This window comes from Acanthopagrus latus, chromosome 1 (assembly GCF_904848185.1).
Source record: "Acanthopagrus latus isolate v.2019 chromosome 1, fAcaLat1.1, whole genome shotgun sequence".
Taxonomy (NCBI): domain Eukaryota; kingdom Metazoa; phylum Chordata; class Actinopteri; order Spariformes; family Sparidae; genus Acanthopagrus; species Acanthopagrus latus.
Window position 1 is genome coordinate 28,117,308 of NC_051039.1, and position 21,302 is coordinate 28,138,609.

Below are 21,302 nucleotides of genomic sequence, written 5' to 3' on the forward strand. Positions count from 1 at the left end.
TTTGTGAAGTGGTATATGAAGAAGCATAAACGTATACCAGGACACAATGAGCATTGTTGTTTCAGCAGTTTTCATTTCAAAACTTGTTAAATCCCTGTTCAAAACATGCTGGAAAAAAAAGACTGGCGTTGACTGCGACTCCCAACTCTTCCACACTCACTGCAATGCGTTACTACGGCCGGTTGATGCATCATGAAGTAGATCTGATGAACGGTCCTCGAGATATACAAAGAACAAACAGAGATTTCTTGCTGTGTAGTTAGCTAATATACCTACTGTTTTTAAGGGGGGGGGGGGGGGGTGTAGCAGAGCACCCAAAGGAAACCCACGCAAGCACACGCAGGATAAACAAACTTGATACACCTCAGCAAAGAATCGAATCCTGGACCTATTTGTCATGACGTGGATTATTTCAGAATGCTTGTATTCCATATTTTCTACGTTATCCATATGACTTATTTGTCTATAAATTCCTTGAATGTTTGGTTCTCCATAGAAAATAATGATTTTAGTAAAATCGTCGTACAATTGTCATAAACATAGGATTTCTTGCAGGGTAGTTTTATTGGATTACCAAAGTTTATCATGAGATTGAACTTGAATCAAGGCAACTATATACCAAAGAAAAACTAATCATTAGCTGGTGCCCTGGTCCTTTTCCTGAAGTCATGATGAATGCTGAGCCAGTGACACTCAGAGTGGGAGTTCTAATAAGGAGGCTGGGGAACAAAGGCAGGCTGAGGACACAGGCACACCTGCAAAGTAAATGACAAGACAAGAAACAATCAAAAAATTAAAATTAAAAAAACAAAAACAAATCCACACAAATGGATGCACATGTACACACTTTTGGACACACTTACAGGGGGGTAATATTTTATCTGGCTCTGCATATATTGATCCACTGACCCACTACTGTTGAGTTGTCATAAAAAAACTAATTTGGTCGATGCAGACTGGGAAATGCGGAGACAGACACTGAGTAGTATATTGTTGCTCTCTTCACACTGCAGATTTGTATTTGTACATGTATGAATGAATGAGTGTGTGTGTATCCATGTGTCGGTCAGTCACAGAAACCCTACTCCAGATGACCCCTGGGATTGAGAAAACATGCAGACATCCTGTGTGCTTCAAGTAACATGTACGTTTGTGTGTGTAACATCCCGTTGGACCCTTGGTGCTGTGTACAGAATTACCAGCTATTTCTGTAGTGAAATGGATTGATTACATCCCATTTATGGCTCTGTTTGGTTGTCTTGAACCCTTGAATGCGATTCCCCATTGCCCCACTGCTCCACATTTAAAATTTAACCTCTATTGCGGTCTTCCTCTCCTACTGTCACAGGGCATATTTTCTCCGGTCTTGAGGGCTGGAACTTCATCTTTTGATTGATTTTGTTTAAAGTTGAAATGTAGGCTAAGCTTTGTGGAAACAGGCCATCAGCAATTTCTCAAAGCCCATGGCGACATCTTCAAAGTGCATGATTGGTCCGACCAAAAGTCCAAACCTCAAGAATATTCTGTGCGCAATGAAATAAACTAGCAAAGAAAATGACTTTCTTTGACTGTCAGTGCTGTATTACAAATTCAAAGACAATACAAGCAGTATATAGAATTGACACTGGCTTTAGTAGAGTGGAAATGGACAGAGAGGTTTTAAGCAGCATTCCCGGTGTCCCACAGCACTAATGACTGTGATATATGTGTGTGTGGGTTTGTTTGGCTTCTTGATCAATATTAATGACTCATTACTCTACCTGGTGCTGTTATTTCTGGTAGGACAAGGCTGTGAGCAAGCATCCAGCATCACAACACTAATTATTTCCCAACCATCAATGTGACTAACTGGTTTTTCGAAGTGTTTTCACATCACACTGCATTGTGACCCATTTACATGATCACTTTTTTAGTGATAGGGATTTCAGTGCATATCAGATACATGTCATTGTAGGATGAGCCTCTGAAATCAGGACTCTGGATGATTATGAGAAGGTTTTAATCAAATTTCAATTTGAATTTCACTAGATTCCCTCAAGTACATGGACACACACAGCCAGGACATCAGACAGAGTCAGAGACAGCAGCAGTCCCTAAGCTCCGTCTCCAGGCTAATGGTTTATGGCACTCTTGCCTGCTCCAATCCCTCCTCAATCACCAACTGGTGTAACTCTCCCTGCAGGTGTCTGGAAATGAGGGCAGCAGTTGATTGAACTGGAGGAGAGTACTGTAATAGGCAGCTGGCTGCTTGGGACAAGAATAGCTACTCCAATGCATCTGTTGGACCATAGGTTATTGTGGCTTATCAGTACCTTCAGTGTTTCCACCAGCACTTCAAGACAAATTAAATCATCTAAAGTTTGACCTTCTGAATTGTAAGAATTCACTAATGTATTACAGGTGTGTGTATTTTAGATCTTAAGATGACCCAGTCATGCTCAAGGACACTTGAGCACACAGAAAGGGCTGTGATCATGTGGTTAGACAATACATTAAAATGCTGTATGCGGCTGCAACTAATGATTAATTTCATTATAAAGTAGTTGTTATTTTCTTAATTTGCTGATTTGAAATAAATGAATAATAAAATTCCCAATAATGATCTCTCAGAACTCAAGGTATAAAATACACAAAATTACACATGACATTCATGGGTCACATGACTTGAACATCCATTCAAGCTCCTACTTGAGACAAAAATCACAGCAGATGAAAAGTTGTCATTTGTTTGATGCTCTCTTAACTACGTCATCTTACTGCTCTCTCTTCTGCCATGGTTTAAGACACTCGACTAGTGAATAAAAACCACCAGCTGTTTCTTTCAATGTGCTCAACTCCTAATGTTCAAATAACTGGAGTGGATTATCTGCAATTTTGTTACATTAGTGCCACATTTGGGTGGAAACCTTCCTATTGCTGTATTTTTAATGCAACATACCAAAACAAAAGCTAACATTTCATATATCAGTCCCATCACCTTCTACCCCCACTGAAAACTGAATAGTTGAAACACAAACATCCAAAAACAACACAGATTCCCAAGAGCTGCTCGGAACTCAGTTTTTAATTAGACTGGTGCTTCAGAGGCCTCTCTATCCCTCCTCTGTCACACACACTTACACTACATACACACGGACAAACACACATTACATACACAGAAGTTTTGATTTGATACAGCCTATTAAAGCTTCCTGATCCTGCATCAGTCAGGTGTGCTTAATGTGAACATACTGAATGTTGAATACTAGCCTTGGTTTCTTCCTAGCACACCTGCAGTGGAATCAGGGCTAGAGCTGACCAAAACTCTATTAGGATAAGAAAAGGAGTGAAAGGATACGTGGTGTGGGCTGACTTGAAGTCAGGTTAAATCTCCAGTGGATAGTATTTTATATCCACTGGCACCTTGTTTACACAGGACCCTGACACAAAACATGTCCAAAAGGGCTGTAACAACACACGTATCAAAGCCGAAATCGCGACACTCAGATCCATGAACCTGTCTCGTGGTGTGAGAAGGCAGAATCGCGACACAACTTCCCATCCATATCCAGCCCTATGAGCTATAAGTAGCCCCTTTCACACAAAGACGCCACTTTCACGCCAATTCTCCACGGTTGGTCGTGCACACACAGCGAAGCACCGCGGTTTGTGACGGTACATATCTTGATGAACCTGTGTATAGTTTATAATCATATGGATGCTGTTTTAATGTGTCATGATTGAGATCCAGACCCACCAAACATCCTGGGATGTAACAAAATTGAGATTTTTTTCATCACAAACATTCGGTGAGTTAGTTTTTTTGCTGGTGACAGACGCTGTTTTTCAGGCAAACGTGACGAAAAGCTGGTAGGACCGGTGGGAGGACAGACGCTTCTCTACGTACAGCCGCAGTATTTTTTTCCTCATATAAGATGCCAAAGACAGTTACAGTCCACTCACACTGGTTCAGTTTGCCAATACTGCGCCTCTGACACCATCAGACGAGTATCATATACAGAAATTATTGAAATGTAACATAAAATAAATGTTTAATTTAAAAAAAAAAAAAAAAGTGAGGTTTGTATCGAACGGTGGGTCAAAAATCATGAAACAAACAGAATTGTGAGTTTGATGTATCGTCACAGCCCTAATGTCCAAGGCTTCCATGAGTTAAAGTGTATGTGGGGAAAAAACTAAAAAAGATTTGACTGGATGTGTAAACAAAGTCTGTGAATGAGTGCTAAGTAATACAAGGTTTCAGGAAGTGAGGTTTGTTGTTGTCAGAAGGGAGAAAGCCTCATTGATTTCCCAGCTCATGTTCCATACTGACTAAAAGGTCTGGAAACTTAAGAACACTTAAGAAGATGTGTAAGAGAGATGTTTTTTCAAAATTAGTTTTCAAAAAGTCAAACCAAACTATCATGTTTAAAGCAGTTTGCATTTTAAAAACATGTACTCTGTACTCTTTCACTTTGTTTAAATGTACAGTACACACTTGGTGTGTTCTGTTCTTCTGCCAGTTACATAACCCATGTCACTTAGTCATCTGTGGCAGCAATGTTCTGACTCCTGCTGCTCTCTTCAAGCATCAGACTCAAACACACAAACAGATTTAAAAGAAAGTTTCACCAAGTAATAAGTAAGAGGAGAGTCATTTGGTCCAACACGCTGAACCTTTGGTGGTTCTTTCATTATATGTCTATGTGGTGTTTTTGACTATTAGTTCCTCAAAAGTGCAATCATCCACACCACTGAATTTGAAGTTTTGGGACTGAGAAATGGCTGTATGGGTAACATTTACTGGACAGGATTAATGTGCTGGCAGAAGGAATGAAACGTGTCATCTCGCCCTCTGCTCCAGCCGACCTGCTGTGAAGTGACTCAGACTGGACACCCAGGCCCCAGCAGGACTGCTGTCACTGGGGAAATGACTACTGTGCTGCACCGGATCGCTCACTGCTATTTCACAAACAGCTAAATTTGAAGAAGTGTACTTTATTGATCCCTGTTGGGAAATCGTGTTTTGGCTTGACCTCCGTTCCAGGCCAGACCAAATGGCTGGCTGCAGATTAGTATTGTTGGAATCATTAGGGTTTCGAGTTTCCCATTTCATGCCTTGTTATCAGAAATCACCAAAATGACATTGAACAATTGTAGACATGATCTTTGTCTCAAATAGGCCTCACTGTTTTTAGATATACTTTCTTAATCACACTATTGACTAATGATATATATTGGTCACATGCAAAACTTTAAACATCCATTCTTGTTCTGGATCTTGGTGACAAAAGGCTATAGCAAGGCCCAGACATCCCTCTCCCTAGTTACGTCCTCAAGTTCTTCTTGGGGTATCCTGAGACATTCCAAGGCTGGAAGAAATATATAATCCTACCAGTCTGTTCATCATTTGCCTGGTGGTCTCAACCACGTTTTAAATACCCTGAACACCTCTGCAAGGATGCAGAAAGGAGGCATCCTAATCAGCTACCATGTCAGCTGACTCCGTTCAGCATGAAAGAAACTTTTTCAGACATCTGTCTTGCTCATCTTGACTTTAGGTGTCATCAATGCAGAGACCAGAATTCACACATTCACCACATCCAAAATCTCTAAATTCTGCTGTTTCACTTCAGGAATCTCCCATTGAAAAGCACCAACCATATCCATGAATCAGGCACAGCCCTGACTGCGCCCAACACCTTCTAAGAGCATGCTTTACATCTTGCTGTAAATGCTTACACAGCTCTTATTCCGGTGCTAAAAAGACAATTAGTCTCCAGTGTCCCATACGACCCGCAATGGGATATTCCAATGGACACACTCATAAGATTTACACAAATCACATATAGATCTGATGAGAAAACTCCCCTGACTTGACCCAATGTTCAGACCTGTAATCCCCACTGAGTAGAATTGTCACTGTAGTTCTGGTATGGCCAAACACATGCAAACCAAGACTGGCTCAAAGGCTGCATCTCGGTCCTCTTCTAGGGAACTCTGATGTCTTTTGTGAAATGAAACCACAAAATAGACGAGCCACAGCATTATGTGACATTGACGTATCATGTATCACATAATCAAACTAAACAAATGGATCCCATTTGGCTGCCAATCATGGCAACCATTTCCCCCATCATGTTGCAGAGTAGGATGCATTTTTTTCCTTCTCTGATTCCAAGACCTCCGTTGTCATTTATGACGAATGAAGTTCAGTTAAAGACATGTATGATGCTCATTTCTGTCAGAGCTCCTAATGACCAACACAGAAGATATATCAATCCTTCAACTGCAGTGAAGCCCAGCACAATTTACTGTCAGCTACCAGAATGAATGGATTATAGTTGTTTCATATGTTGTGCGATATGTTCATTTCCCCCCACAGACTATCTTTGGCTGTCATCAGCTTTCAGAGAATGCATTAACCATCTGGCCTTTACAAACACATTAATTGTTTTTCTTGGAAATGGTGGTCCCGTCAGAAGCAGAAACAAGATACAGTCCTTTGAAACACTTCATCTCTTCTTTCTTCTCATGTCTGTTTCCCCTTTCTTTCTTTTTATCGTTCACCTTTGTCATTTCCTTTGGTTTACTTCACATCTCAGCAAGAGTAACAAGAGTTACATTGTTGATTGGTGACTGAGAGAACAGAGGTTGTCTTTTCTCATGTCCTCTCTCTGACGACAAGTGGCTGCTGCTATCCCTCTCATCCAAGATAACACGTCCTTTGAGGTTTTTTGTTCTTTACTTCAACTTAAAATGATTGCAGACGTAATGAAAGGCATGCACTCCATTAAGCTGCATCCCTTGTTGTAGGCATTGTATACCTGTCTCTCTATTAGCATATTAGCTTTCCCCTTATGCCATGTGAGAATTTAGAGTAAATGGCTTTTCAGAGGCTGATTTTACCTTTAAAAACTAGGTGCTCTGTCATGGCAGTAACTTGAAATGCTGCTTGACTTCCTAACCTGCAACAACTCTAGTTGTTTGCCATCACAACAGACATAGCCTTTTCTGTTGTCTAAATCGTAGCCTGATGTTTGTGACAGCCAGAGTGGCTCCCATTGCACCTGACAGCTTTACAATCTGTATTTTAATTACATCCTGAATGCTTACGGTACTGTGAAAAGGTCGCCTGTTCTCAGGAAGTGACATGATGATGAATGGCGAGGGGGGCCGGCAAAAAACACACCTTTAAAAAGACTTTGTTTTCTGTGGCCTTGATGGATATAATGGATATGTTTTATGGAGGTGCTGTGAGGTAAAGAGGCAACAGGCAGACAGCTGCAGTTTGTAACAACCTCTTGGGAGAGTCGGCCCCCACAGGAGGCTGGAGCTCCTCCTTCAGGTCAAGGTGGTTAATGTTAGGCGATCAGTCTCTCTCTCTCACACATACACGTACGCACACGCATGCACACACACACACACACACACACACACACACACACACACACACACAATTAAATGACTCTCCTAGGTGTCTTCCTCATACATATGAATCTGTCTTAATCTCTCTATGCCACTTGAATTTGATGTGCCCGACTGTCATGAATGTAAATGAACAGCTTTGCCAAAGCCTCTAAATACAATTGGGATTCATTCAAAATTACAACTACAAGCAGGTAAGTGTAAACACTTGTCCGACCTGCCTGTTCCTGCTCTCCTTCCCTCTTTCCTCGTTTCATTTTGCACTCTGCTTCCAGGATTACACCTCCTCTCCTTCTGTATCCGCTCCTATTTCACACGCTATACCTCGATCACTGCAGGTCTCTCAGTAACAACATTATGCCATTCAGATACCACTTGATATCATCAGGATAAGCGCTATGTCTCTCAGCATTCAGACGCTCTTATCTGATTACACCCAAATTGAATCAGCCTATCAGCTCTGTTCTCTGATATGGGAAGCCAAAGTGTGTCGACTTTGATCAAGGTCTGTTCAGCTTGGCCTCTGCAGGATGTGTGATGTGAGGATCGATGAGCAGGTGATCATTTTCGGGACAACGAATGGCCATTGACAATTAGGAGTACAGTATCTTGCCTCATTTAAATGATAACCAGACAGTTGTAAAATTAAAAACACCAAGGATCTTAAATATACTCTACTGTATAACACAAAGATTCACAGCCTGCATTATGGGTAGAAATATAAAAAAAAAAAAAAAAAGGCTAGTGCTGAGTAATATGAAATACTGCAAAGACTGGTAGTTAATAATGGCAAGATAAAACTGCTGAAGTGCATGTACCAGTACTACAGTGACTCACATGCTTATTTAATCTGTATAAAGACAGTCGCGGGCCCAGTCTACTGGCCAATGAGGTGATATGTGGCGCAGTGAACGGCATGCATATGAATACAGAAGTACTGCAATTGAGGACACTATAGTCTCTGTGGAAAGGGCTTTCTGACATCGGTGTGAAGTGTTTTTTTTTTTTTTTATAGATGATTCTGCTTTTAGGCAGATAAAAAACTGTTTTTCAGGGTGTGAATATTGATTCTGAGAGCTGCTGAAAGGATGTAAAAGAGGATGATTAAGATAGAAATCTTCAAAGGTCTTGATTCCCAAATTAGACCAAACCAAAAAGGCATTATCTACAAGGGACTGGGAAGAAACATGGCTAGCAACCAGCGGAGCATACACAGATGAGGACTTGAGGACAAAAGTGCCGCTTACACCGAACACCGATCTTGCATTAGATCCTCGCCATCACATTGTCTGTACACGTGTCAGTTAAAAGCTTTCTTCTTTCTGTGATTTAAATAAGATAGGATATAATTCATTTTGAATTGATGACCATCTCATATTTTTTTCCTGCGTTTTTTTTTCCTTTGATTGAATTCTAATAAAAAAAGAGATTTAATGGGTAAGCAGTTCTTTCAAGAAAAACGCTGTTGAGATTCGAGGCAGCGTCTTTGTCTTGTTTTTTTTTTGCGGCAGTTTGGGTAGTTGGAAGAAGTTAAGGTCAAAAAATGGCTTCTTCTGTGATTCAAAGCCATTTGACAGGAGGCAGTCTGTTTGGTGAAAGGCTTGTTAGTTATGTAACAGGCCTTGGCAAGTGTGATAATGATTCAGACTGGTCTAACCAGGCACTTCTCTGTTGCATAACTAGTTGACACCTCTGTGTCTCTTCCATCCACACACACACACACACACACACACACACACACACACACACACACACACACACACACACACACACAGAGAAACACTTTATTTAATGAACTGAAGGAGCACAAACAATGCAAATGTCATCCATCTCCTGTTACTCCTTTTAAGTTTCTTGAGTAGACAAACACACGGGTACAGGCACGAGCATCACGTTGACTTCACGCTTACAAAATCACTGTGACGGGTGAAGCGTGATCTAAAGGAAGAAACAGGTGGCAGAGAACACAAGTTGACAGCAGTAAAGCAACAGAAGCACCACCTCAGATTCAGCGCTCCATGTTTTTTAGTTTGTTTACGTGAGGAATATCTGCTTTTAGTAGTTCGCTGTGAATCAGCACTCAAGAAGCACCTCTGTGCTTGATTCGTACAACAGCATCATACAAGTTTGCAAAATCAGCACTATATTGGGTCTTATCTTATTCCTACTATCAACAGTTTGCACAAGTTAACACTTGAATGTGTAAAACCTTTTAAAGGCATCCGTGTTTAGCTGCAAACTACACTTTTGAAGTATTGATGTTTCCATATATCCCATAAATGCTATCAGCTAAAATCATTTTTGTTTAAAAATGCAAACAGGCTTTTGGAGGGTTTGCCATCTTTCATACCAAAATGTCTTTGTTTGAGTCCATGTTATTCTGGATCATAGCTATCATAATGTCTCTCTCAGGTGTGCCAGCTCCTTAGTCACTCCTACACTGATTCAGACCCTTATTTTTGGGCTGGACTCAAAGCAAACTGGGCAAAAGCTACATTCCCACGTGAAATGTCTCATTTTCCCATGCAATGTTTTCTCTTCAGTGTATGAAATCATTGGTCATGGTTTGTCCATCCACAAAAACAAACAAACTTGCTGCCTACACAATTTGTTAAATGGTTCCTAAATTGTTATGGATTTTATAGTGGTAAAAAGTAATGAACACACATAAATGAGTGGTAATTTTGCATCGAAGTTAAATTGTATTTCTATTACAAGGTTCTTAGCCAAGACAGCAGTTAAACCAGAATATGTAAAAATGACCTCCTCCGGTAACGATCTGTTGTGTTTTTACGCAACATTAATTAGGAATTTCAGTTCAATTTGGCTATCAATATCAATTAATGATTATCAGGGATAATTATTGATTATGATCTATAATAAGATCTAACCAACATAAAGATTGCTTTGGCAGCATCACCCTTGAAGAAGGGAAATGTTAGCTGATTCAATTATTCAGTCCCATAAAAGGTACTAACTAGTCAGTTTGTAACTTTGATTAATAGTTAACATAGAAACTACAACCAAAATTACCATAACAACTAGTAGTACAATATTAAATAGACAGTGTATAGGTTCAGAAGTCTTTTATTTAAGACAAGATGGAATTGCACATCTAACTAACATGCCCTTTATACATATGTGAGTGTGTGTCCAGAAGAACCAAACAAATGGTGGATCACCACGTTCCTTTGATAGGAGAGAACAAAGAACTAATGGTGGTGCTTGCAGTGCCTGCTCACTGGTATCACATGTAGGTGTGATATGATCCAGGCTGAAGAATGAGAGTGTGTGTGGGGTGGTGCCAGGCTAGGAGAGATTGTTAGTTGTATGCTCAGACCCTGAATCTGTGTGAAACTGTGTGAAAGATAACATTAACACTCATACAGTGGATAGACCAAAGCTCATTCAACACGTGTTTACGTCAACCAATGTTTAACAGTCCTGTGCTTAGCCATGCTATGCTACCCTGCTGTTGAGGCCCAGTTCAACAATACCAGTCTTTTTGGGAAAAGGTGCTGGTGGGTCCTTAGCAGATGAGCTAGGCAGGAGAACGTTGTTATCCCAATGTTGTACAGTGCTATCCTTAAAACATTTGGAGGAAGCTGGTTGCTCCTGTTGTTCCTTAACGTTAGCAGTTCTGGTCACAGCTGCTGGTGCCAACTGACACAGATGTACTAGCAGGACCTTGCGTTGCTGTTGAGGGGAGTTCTGTGGGCCTGCTGGAACTGCAGCTGTTGAGTCCAGGAGGGTCCAGAAGGAGAGCTGGGGGCAAGGCCCTCAAGTGGGAGAAGAGGGCTCAGAGGGAGGGTATCCCAACAGCTGGATTTTTTTTGAGGGGGGCGGGGGTTGGGGGACAGTTAATCAGTTGTTATTTACCACATGTACCCGCTTTCAGCCTAAACTGGCAGAAATTTTGCCCAATTCTAAAGTCAGTTGAGCAATTAGGGCCTAAAATTAAGCTTAATCAGTGTGGTTTCTGCCTCATTTCCCAAATTCCCAAAAGGTTGAGATGTGGCTTACCATAGCTTATGATTCATACTCCTGAAACTGTTCAGTGACATTTCATGCCTTATGAATTGGGGCAGTACCATCCTGGAAGAGAAAAAGGATGAAGGATAAAGTCTCTTAAATCTTGTCTCTTGCTGTTCCAATCAAATTTCAAGTTCAACTGGGCCTGCTCTATATTTTGGCACATAGCACAGAGCAAGACGGGATGTTAATTACATGTATAGATGCATCTACATCAGTCACTTCACTCACCTCACTGTCAGGTTTTCCTTGGTCACTTTGTATTAATGTAGCTCTTTCAGCCCACTTTGAGTGCTTTGTGATGAGGCCTTGTTTTAACCGTCTTTGCTGTATATGGTTTAGAAGACTGAGTACAGTTATTTGATTTTTGTGAGAGAAAAGCTGTTATATGTCCTCGTCTGGTTTGCGGTTTTCTCAGAGCCTAAATGTCACAAGTTCTACTCGGAGGCTTTTCTGTTTGCAGAGGTTGTTTCCTCCTTTATTGTTTGTTTCGCTGAATTTTCAGATCTCACAAAAAAGAAAAACATATCCTACTCCTCTGTCTGCCTGGTCAGCTTGACATGTCAGGCTGTTTTTTTTCTTAAGCACCACCAACATTCAATGTCATACTGTACCTTTCAACATGAAAAAGTGCGATTAAGGAGGTGCTGAAAAATACATCCAGGCTGTTTTGTTTATACTGTAGAGCCATGTCATAAGGAGCAGTGCATTTCACTGTGTCTAATAACATAAGCAGCAGTGAGTCTTGTTTATGTAATTCACTGTTGGATCACTTTGACTTCGTGTCCTCAGTTCCTCTCTCACATGAAGCTTCGTGACTCACACGACATGAAGAAATATGTTATGAAAACCAGCAGGATGGTGCCCCTGACAGCCCTCTATGTATCTACTCATACATGTACTGTACTGTATCTCTTTATGTGTTCTTAAAGGCAGCTCTGTTTCCATATAGCGTTGTTGGCTTTATGTTTACATTCAGTTAAACCCCACCAACAGTACTGCATTATTTAACATGGTGCATAGGGATGTAATGATCTTTGTTGTTGAATGCATGAGGTGAGTGGGTGAGTGTGTAAATGTGTTGGGTGATTATATATGCGTTTGGTTTTTATTAAACCCTATCGTGCAATCTATATTCTATAATGCCATCAAATATTAATATGCTAATGAATCAGGGTGTCACGATTTTGATTCCAAAATGATAATTGATCGGAATTAGCCCTCCGATCACTGGAAAAAGGAAGGTAAAAGTAGGATATACGATGCTCCCAGCGTGTTTTCTTTCTCTCCATCCTCACCTACTTGCCGTGTCAAGGAGCAGCCTGCAGCTGCCCTTCCAAACACTTACTGTGTGTGCACAAACAAGGGACTTGTACCAGATGTAACTCTGACAGCATCACAGATGTTTGGTTCATTTCCTTTTCAGAGATGATTTGATTTGTTTAGGAAGAGGGTTTGTTCTCGGGACACATTTGAGAAACCAAAATCTGTATTTCAGTTTTTTGTTGTTTATTGTTGAATGCTCAATGGTTGTGGTTTTTTTTCTCTCTTGGTTAACTCTGGAGTCTTTATTTTTGGTGAATATCATTGGGACTATTTCACTCAAGGATTAAGCTGTTGTTGCCCCTGTCTTTTTGAAGAAGAATTTGATAAAGGAAATGTCAGCTGTGGGCATAGAGATCTGTTTATCTTTACAAATCAAAATGTGACACTCTAAAAGTGGCTTAGCCCTCAGTGCTGAAAATAGCTTTAAAATCAAAAGTCAAATCTGTGGATTTGGAGAGTCACACCATCGCTAGTATGGATAACAGTATATTGCATAATGTCCAGTTTGGGAGATATAACCCAGTTCTTATGTCTGAGTATCAATAAAATGGCAGAAACATTTGTTTTAGATGTAAAATAATCATGCTGACACCTTCCCCTCTGCTCCTCTGTTTTTCAGGCACGATACAAGCAGAGTCTGGACCCCACAGTGGACGAGGTGAAGAAGCTGTGCACGTCGCTGAGACGTAACGCTAAAGAGGAGCGAGTCCTCTTCCACTACAACGGTCACGGGGTGCCTCGACCCACCGTCAACGGAGAGATCTGGGTCTTTAATAAGGTACCACACACACACACACAAGAAATCTGTTCTCACATTCACAAACACTAGCCATATAATTCTTTACCTTTGCTGCAACAATTACCAAGGGAAGACTTTATTATGGTTTGCAAGATGCCACAGCTTCTGTTTACATGTGCATCAAAATGCAATTATAATGTGATCAAGGACATAATCAGAGGGAAGCAAAGCCCATGTAAACATCATTCTCTCATTAGATCAGTGCAGTAAAGCTTCTTGCTACAATGAGCCTGAACACTGCAGCAGAAAATCTCCTCACATTAAAAAAAGACCATTTGTGACATACTGTCAGCTACATGTAGTGAACTGAGGTCACATGGAGGTTTAGTGTGTACAGGGTTCGTCAAAGTCGTCACGTAACAGAAATAATCATCCTCGTCATTTGAATAGGAGTTGATGATTTATGTAATAGCTTAACTTAATCAAATCTAATATGGACAGCTGTCAAGCTATGGAGCCTTATAATAAGTTGAATTATGATACACAGTATATTACATGTAAAACAATGCATTATTTGTGTACCTTTTGTGTACCTTATTTTTAAAGTGGGAAAATTATATTCTTTCCACAATTTCAGTGTTCTTTTCACCAGCTTTAATAATAACACTTTCCTCTTGGATGGATTTTGTGGCTTTCTTAATGCAGTTATTCTCACTGGATACGACTTTCATTACATACTCTTTACAACCAGAGTCATCCAAGCAGTGCTGAAAGACTTGCTTTTAACTGTCCATTCAAATGTGCATCACAAATACCATACTTTTCCTGCATCCCTTTGGAATGTTGTTTGTGCATCTTCAGAAATTAATTCAAGATTCAGTGTTCAATGTTATATGCACAGTAAGGAAACATGTTTCCCTGTACAATGAAATTCTTCCTTTGCTAGCCACAGAATGCCAACGATGTGAAAAGAAATATACACAACACGAATATACATAAAAACAATATAAATCTGAGCCATGGAATTGTGCAAAATGTAAACAGTTGTGACAGTTACATGAGGCAGAACATGATTGTAAACTCCTGTTTAGGAGTCTGATGGGAGTTGGAAAGGAAGAGTTCTTTAGTCTGGTAGTCTTGGATTTAACATTTTTGTGCCTCTGGCCTGAGGGGAGAAGTGTGAACAGTCCATTCCGGGGGTGGGTGGGGTCCTTGAGGATGGAGGCGGCTCCCTGTGAATTCTGCGGGGGTAGATGCTCTGCAGAGAGGGCAGTGGATTCCCAGTGATCTTCTCAGCAGTCCTTACCACTCTGTAGGTGTTTGTGGTCCATAGCAGTAGTGTTGTTTTACCACATAGTGATACAGCTGGTCAAGATTCTGATAATCCCAATGTGCTCACAACAGGTCTTTATGTACACGACCAGTACTCTTAGATAATTAACCCAGGACCCATTTAATGCCCAATTTGTGTACTAAATTCCTGTTTATTGTCAATAACGCAGCAATGAACGGTTATGTTTTCTAGCTTGTAACACCTCAACTTTGGCACCTGAACTAAAATTGGACTGGGATTCTTGCAGGTGACATGGTTGAAATATGATTCATTGAAGGGAGTATTTCAGGAGGGGCCTATACATTATTACTAAAGTTACTCACCCCTGGTTTCCATCGGGCGTGTGCCAGTGACATTTTGTTTTTGTTGCTATTTTAATCTGTCCTCCATGCGACTAAATATCCCGACAGAAAGCGCTAAAGAAACAAAGTTTGCTGCCGTCCTATACAGTAGACATCCTGAGAGTCTGCTTATTTCATCACGCTCTCCTTTAATATTTATGTTCTACCGTTGGTGAGTAGGCTACGTATTTAAATCCCTCTATGGCGTAATGTTGATGTAGTGAAATAATACTTGATCCCAAAATGGTACAGGGTGTTTTATTTTGAAAACTGACCAGATGAACTATGCCTTTCCTGTGTGTGACTTCCTGCCGGGCACAATCTGTTCCGTTCGCTGTGTATTCTCCACGGTGCAGAGTCGAGAGCCGCTCCGGGGATGCTGCTGAGACGTACCGTGGTGCAGCTACTGGAAACATGAGCATTGACTAGAAGGGCTGCAATCAGCTCCGGGAACTGTAACACGGCCATGCCTGTCCCAGTGGAATCAAGGGCTTTATAGTGCAATATGTAAGATTTGGCCACCTGTTCATACTCTAAATTCAAATTCGTACTCCAAACAAATGGCAGGCAGCATAACACCAGAGTAACCACTAGCTGCTACTAACTGTAGGTGCCTTAGCTAGTTAACTCAGTTAGCCATTCAGCTAGTGGTCTGGACTGGGAACTCATAGCAGTAAGGGGAGCTTTGGACCATGACTGTCTGAGGCTGGATGGTTAGCATGTTATGTTCAGTAGAAATCTCTGCAACAATACATAGACATCGAAACATTAAATATTATTCGTTCACATTCTGTTTTCCCCCCTAAAATTCTTACATATTGCACCTTTGGCTACCAAACATGAAAGCATTTGTCATTGCTTACCTCCATGCCGCAGAGAGTCACTGAGTTGCAAGTGGGACATAAAGTCTGCAGTTGTTTCATCGGCTTGTCCTATAAGTAAGCACCCACTCACAATGATGCACCGCTTCTGTCTGGGCCGAGCTGCTGCCTCCCCGTCCACAGCACACCCTCGGGCCTTATGTCCTCTTCTCCCGCTCTCTTCCCCCTCCTTTTCCTCCACATATTACTCCTTAGACTTATTCCTTTTCCCATAAAATGAAGCTGCCGCTGAAACATCACATCAGTGGGGATTTGATGTTGAAGCAATGTCGGGGGAAGTTGTGTAGAACCAAATTTTCCATTAAGTATAGATTTTAAACACCTTTTATAGCACCGTGGTTATTAGATTTATTACTCACTGCCTCTTTCTGAGTTCCCATCATCCTCATTTTCCTGTCTCGCCCTCATTATGATGTTCTCTTCTCAACTGTTTCTCTCCCCCTCTCCTCTGCTCACACTCTTCATCAAACAGATGACGAGTTAATAATTAAACGCAAATCCATAAAAGTGAGTTATCAGCAATAACATGATGCACCGTGTCTCTCATTCCCCTGCTCTGACATCTCCTGTCTCATCTCTTTCCACTTTTTTTCTCTTTCAGAACTACACCCAGTACATCCCGCTGTCCATCTACGACCTGCAGACGTGGATGGGGAGCCCTTCCATTTTTGTCTATGACTGCTCCAATGCGGGCATCATTGTCAAGTCATTTAAACAGTTCGCCCTGCAGAGAGAGCAGGAGCTGGAGGTAGGCAGCTGCACCGACAAATACGTACATGGTTTTATGGCATGTAACAACACAGCAGTCGGGTTAGTGGTTGGGTTGTCATCTAACACCAAAAGGGCTGGTGTGCATGCAAACAAGGGGAAATGAACCGCTGGTACTTATGAGTTGTTCCACAAAACAAAAATGCTCACACATATACATTCACTCACACACAGACACGCAGACACACTCATATATGCTGTATATGTAAGGAGGAGCCGAGAGGTGTCAGTGATTGTTGAGTCATGGTTCTTCACTTGAATCATGAAAAAAATCCAGGATGTCCTCACCCTGCGGTGATCCAGCCAATCAAATGGGCAGCTGGCTGTAAATCATTGAGTCTTTCTTTAGTCTTGAGAGTACATAGGCCCACACACACACACACACACACACTCTCACACACACTCTCACAGATACACACCACTACCAGCCCCAGTCCCTTCACCGCTTCATCTTTTTATTACGTTTTCTCTCTCCCGGCTACGGCATGTTATGTGAATCCTTAATGAGATGGCGCTGTCATTCATCTCAATTATTCATGGAGAAGTTTCAGCCAGACTGTAGATTATCTGGGAAACGAGAGAGGGAGGGGAGAGCGTGAAGGAACAGGATGAACAGTACTGAGTAGAGAGACGGGAGGCAGAGCTGGAGTAAAGGAGTGCTACTGCAAACGCTCTACTACCTGTTAAAGTAATGGTAAAGGCAGCAGCTAAACTGCTGAGTTGCCGCAGTGTTTGACAGAAGTCATCATAAGTGTCTCTCCACCCTCAGTCTCTCCTGCTGTTTTCTGTTCGAGCTTGCAGAGGTCATGGCCGTGCTGTGCTGTCAGGGCTAAAGTCTGCACTTCTGCTTTGCTTAATATCAGAGGTATGATGTTTTTTGTTGGTGTCTTGGTACTGGTGCATTCCAACAGTTCCGTTTTTGTATTAGTCTCATAGATACCAGCCACCTTAAGTTAATGGGGTCTATTCCTTGCCGAGACCTATCCTCCATCCAGGTTTGTTTCACAACAAAATGTAGTCACATATTCTAAGTGGAGTAGGTCTAAACCATAGTCTATAAGTTGTGTATTGCAACCCATCCTTTCCTCCATGAACAAGTACTTGCCAACAGTGGTGGAAAATAACTGTCTGTCTCCAAGAGAACAGACTGTGGTTTCCCTTTCTGTCTCATCTGTCAGATGTGAAGCACCTTGTGGATCTGGCTTGTAATTTACTCACCAACAAATTAATTCACATTTAGTAGTATATTTAGTCTACGGCAAGTTCGCTACATCTATAGGAAGTAAAACACTTCTGAGAGCTTGCAAATGTATATGAAGTAACTGGTTGGGTTAAATATTTTAGTAATTTAGCAATGTAGTCATCTGTCTAGTATGTAAATGATATGTTAATGAAGTGACGGCTTTAGTGTTGATATTCAGCACCAGAGACAGAGCTCAGCAATCGAGCTCAGCAAGCAGCAATTGTTTTCCTTGCCTGAAGGTGGCACCCGACAGCATTCCTACATCTAAACTGCTGCTGCTGTCACCTCTCTTAAATACAGGTGGTTCAAGTTAGACTACAGGTGCACACATTAAGGTGTAAAACTGCTGGTACATCAAGTATCGTCTGGTCCTGTTTAAAGTTCTTCACATCGAAGACACTTGTCCTAGCAACTTTATTCTAAGTTCTTCCACCCTGTACAAGTCATGTGCTGATTATTGAAGCTTTAATTGCTGATGTTGACTTTTTGTACAACTAAGAGATCATAGTGTGTAGTAGTATAGAGGTGGCAAAACACAATAAGGGTCAAATGACTTTGAGTGATCTAGAAAAAGCATTCCTAGAAACATTTTTGGCAATCTTGCCATGTGTTTTAAAGGTAACATTCGCGAAAGTCAACAATCTACCAACTGAGCTTTTATGCAGTTCTGGTGAAGTGAAGTGACCAACCTTTCATGACAAGCAGCAGATCAAATAATGCTGAGTAATCAGTAGGGTTTTAAACAGGCAGACAGGTGGTCCGGAGAACAAGCTCCCCATTCTTGTGGCTATTCGATGTGAGGTTCACTGAGCAATGGGTCACTTTGGGTTCTCCGTTTTATGGCAAATAAAAATGTCTTTACCACCACTGTCTGTTGTCAGTTGAGGGTAGTTTTAGTGTAATCTTTGCTTTAAAGCCTGAGAGTACAGCTTGGGGAGTGGCCATGGTTGGTGTAAGCTTAGATATGCTGTGTGGCTGACACAAGAATGTACAAACACTTGATCAGTCATTTTTGGAGACTTTGTATCTCCCCTTTCTTAGCAAGGCATTTTGTGTACTCCAAATGGATTAACTGCATCATTGCACAAAAAGTATTTGAGTCATTTTATCATCCCAGATGGAAAACCTGACTTTCAGTGAGGGTCACGAGATAGAAGCACATACTAGAACAACAGATCAAATTCAAAAGGTACAAGAATGTTTCCGGAGCATCAAAAATGACGAACACAAATATACAACAGAACAGTCTCTCAGATACAAAATTGAATGTGCATATTAACCAGGGTTAATGCTTGGAGAACAAAGGAGTTTTTCCATGATTTAAAAGGTGCCCCAACAGAGAGCTCAAAAAAGTGGTGTGTCCCCTCAGAGTTGCCGTAAGCAGGAGTTGTTGGCATTTGTGACAAGTGGGAGAGGAAATGATAAGAAATTTGTTTCTCAAAGTTATGCTCCAAGATGCTTGGTTGCATTGGTGGCACTGGCGTTTCTTTCCTGCAGGTCACTGCTATGGTCTCAATTTCAATGTTTGCCATAATTATTTGCGTTCTCTTAGCTTAGGTTCCTCTGTATAGCTAGCTTGATAGACATTTCCCAACCCTATTTCAGACAGGTTTGTTCAGTTCATTATGAACCTGGACTTGTGGACAAACCATTGGTCAAAGATAGCCACCATGGGGGCTGTTGGATACAACATCTTTCTACCTGTTACCTACGCAATGTAACCCGGCAGGTTTTTGTCCCTGATGTTCAGGGTAAGTTGTGTAGAATCCATAAGCAATTTTACATTTCCATCCAAGTGCCTCCCCTGCTTTTCCACTAGTACAGGAAGTGTTTAATGGGGAGGGGTAATGGAAGAAGAGGAGAGAGGACTTCCACAGACTAATTAGTTGTGCAGGAGATGATCCAAGCAGGGAGTCCCCAATGTTGCCCACGCGCTCCTGCACCTACATCCCTCTGTCGCGACAGTGTGTGCATGTGCATGGGTGACCCTGAGAGGAAACCATGCAATGATGACACGCACACATAATTTGTCAGCCATTTTGAAATACGCACTGTTGCCATGTGCACAGTGCACCTGTTTGCCATAGCACGACAGGCCTGATCCCACCAGGGACTGGATTATTTGGAGATGCAGTGATTCACATGAAGACTAGAGCATGAAGGAAAGGTGGAGGAGGAGGTGGTGTTATCACTCCTCCACAGCACCAACCTCCTCCATTCAGTCAGTCAGTCAGTGTGGGTGTCTGCTCCTGAGTGCTCTATTATAGGGCCACCTGCTTCCTTTTAAATATCTCATCACTTCCTGCGTGCACTCAGCAAACATGCTCACTGCATTAGCTGCAGGGCAGAAAGAGGTGTGTGTGTGTGTGTGTGTGTGTGTGTCTTTGTGTGTGTGTGTGTGTGTACCCTACAGCACTCACAGCAGGACACGCTGGAGTGTAAGAGCTTGGTGTGTGTTTTGTGTGTGTGTGTATGTGTTGTAGGTTAGGTATTTGTGTTGCTGGTGTTTCCAGGATGCTCATATTAAGCCTCGGCTGGCTCCCTCTATCTTTTTAATGAATAATTAATGCACAGCAGTAAAAAGTATAGCTCGACCAGAGTTACATTTCAGTAGCCCTGCATTCACGTGCATGACTACGCCCCTCTGCTGTTAATATGTGTTGTTACATCTGAATCCTCCCTTTGAGTAATAGTCTCATAAATTAATGTCACTTTTTAAAAAAAGAAATTCTCAGAAATACAACTGTACCCTGATATCCCCAGAGGAAGAGAGAGAAAAGAAAGCTGTCATGGTGATTTTCATGGTAATTTGCGAGATTACAATATGCTAATGTGATAATTACAGTGGATGCTTGGCATTAATCAGCTTCTGCTGGCAATGTTGTCGTATTTACCGATAGGATTACTGCGGCACGCCGTCACGCACTTTCTCCAAATTTCTTCCGGGAGACAATGTTCTTCTTAGGTTGACACAACAAGAGGCTTTAGAAACACGCTCTGCTTTGTTTGTGGTGTCGCTCTCTGTGAGCGAGTCGACATTTTCCTCATTAGAGAGAGAGAAGAGGAATAATGTTACAAGAAGACTGGCACAGATCCATTCGAACGGCAACAGGCATGCTCCCACTCATGCCTGCAAGCATTTCAAAGAGAAATGAGACATGCAGGTTGATAGAAAAAGAGACACACGCACAGTTCTATACGTTATTACACTTCCACTCATTAATGAAGACCA

General features: G+C 41.5%; 1 protein-coding gene across 9 annotated transcripts in view; it reads left to right on the forward strand.

The window, feature by feature from the left end:
- rptor (regulatory associated protein of MTOR, complex 1) overlaps positions 1-21,302 on the forward strand; it is a 182,220-nt gene that overhangs the window by 47,364 nt on the left and 113,554 nt on the right. For all 9 annotated transcript variants that reach the window (XR_005075259.1, XR_005075265.1, XM_037099484.1 and 6 more), the window contains exons 5-6: positions 13,385-13,543; positions 16,661-16,807. Coding sequence is in view for 7 of the 9 variants with exons in the window: in XM_037099484.1 (XP_036955379.1) it covers positions 13,385-13,543; positions 16,661-16,807 (306 nt within the window). In the remaining 2 variants the exon portion in view is untranslated. The remainder of the gene's footprint in view (positions 1-13,384; positions 13,544-16,660; positions 16,808-21,302) is intronic.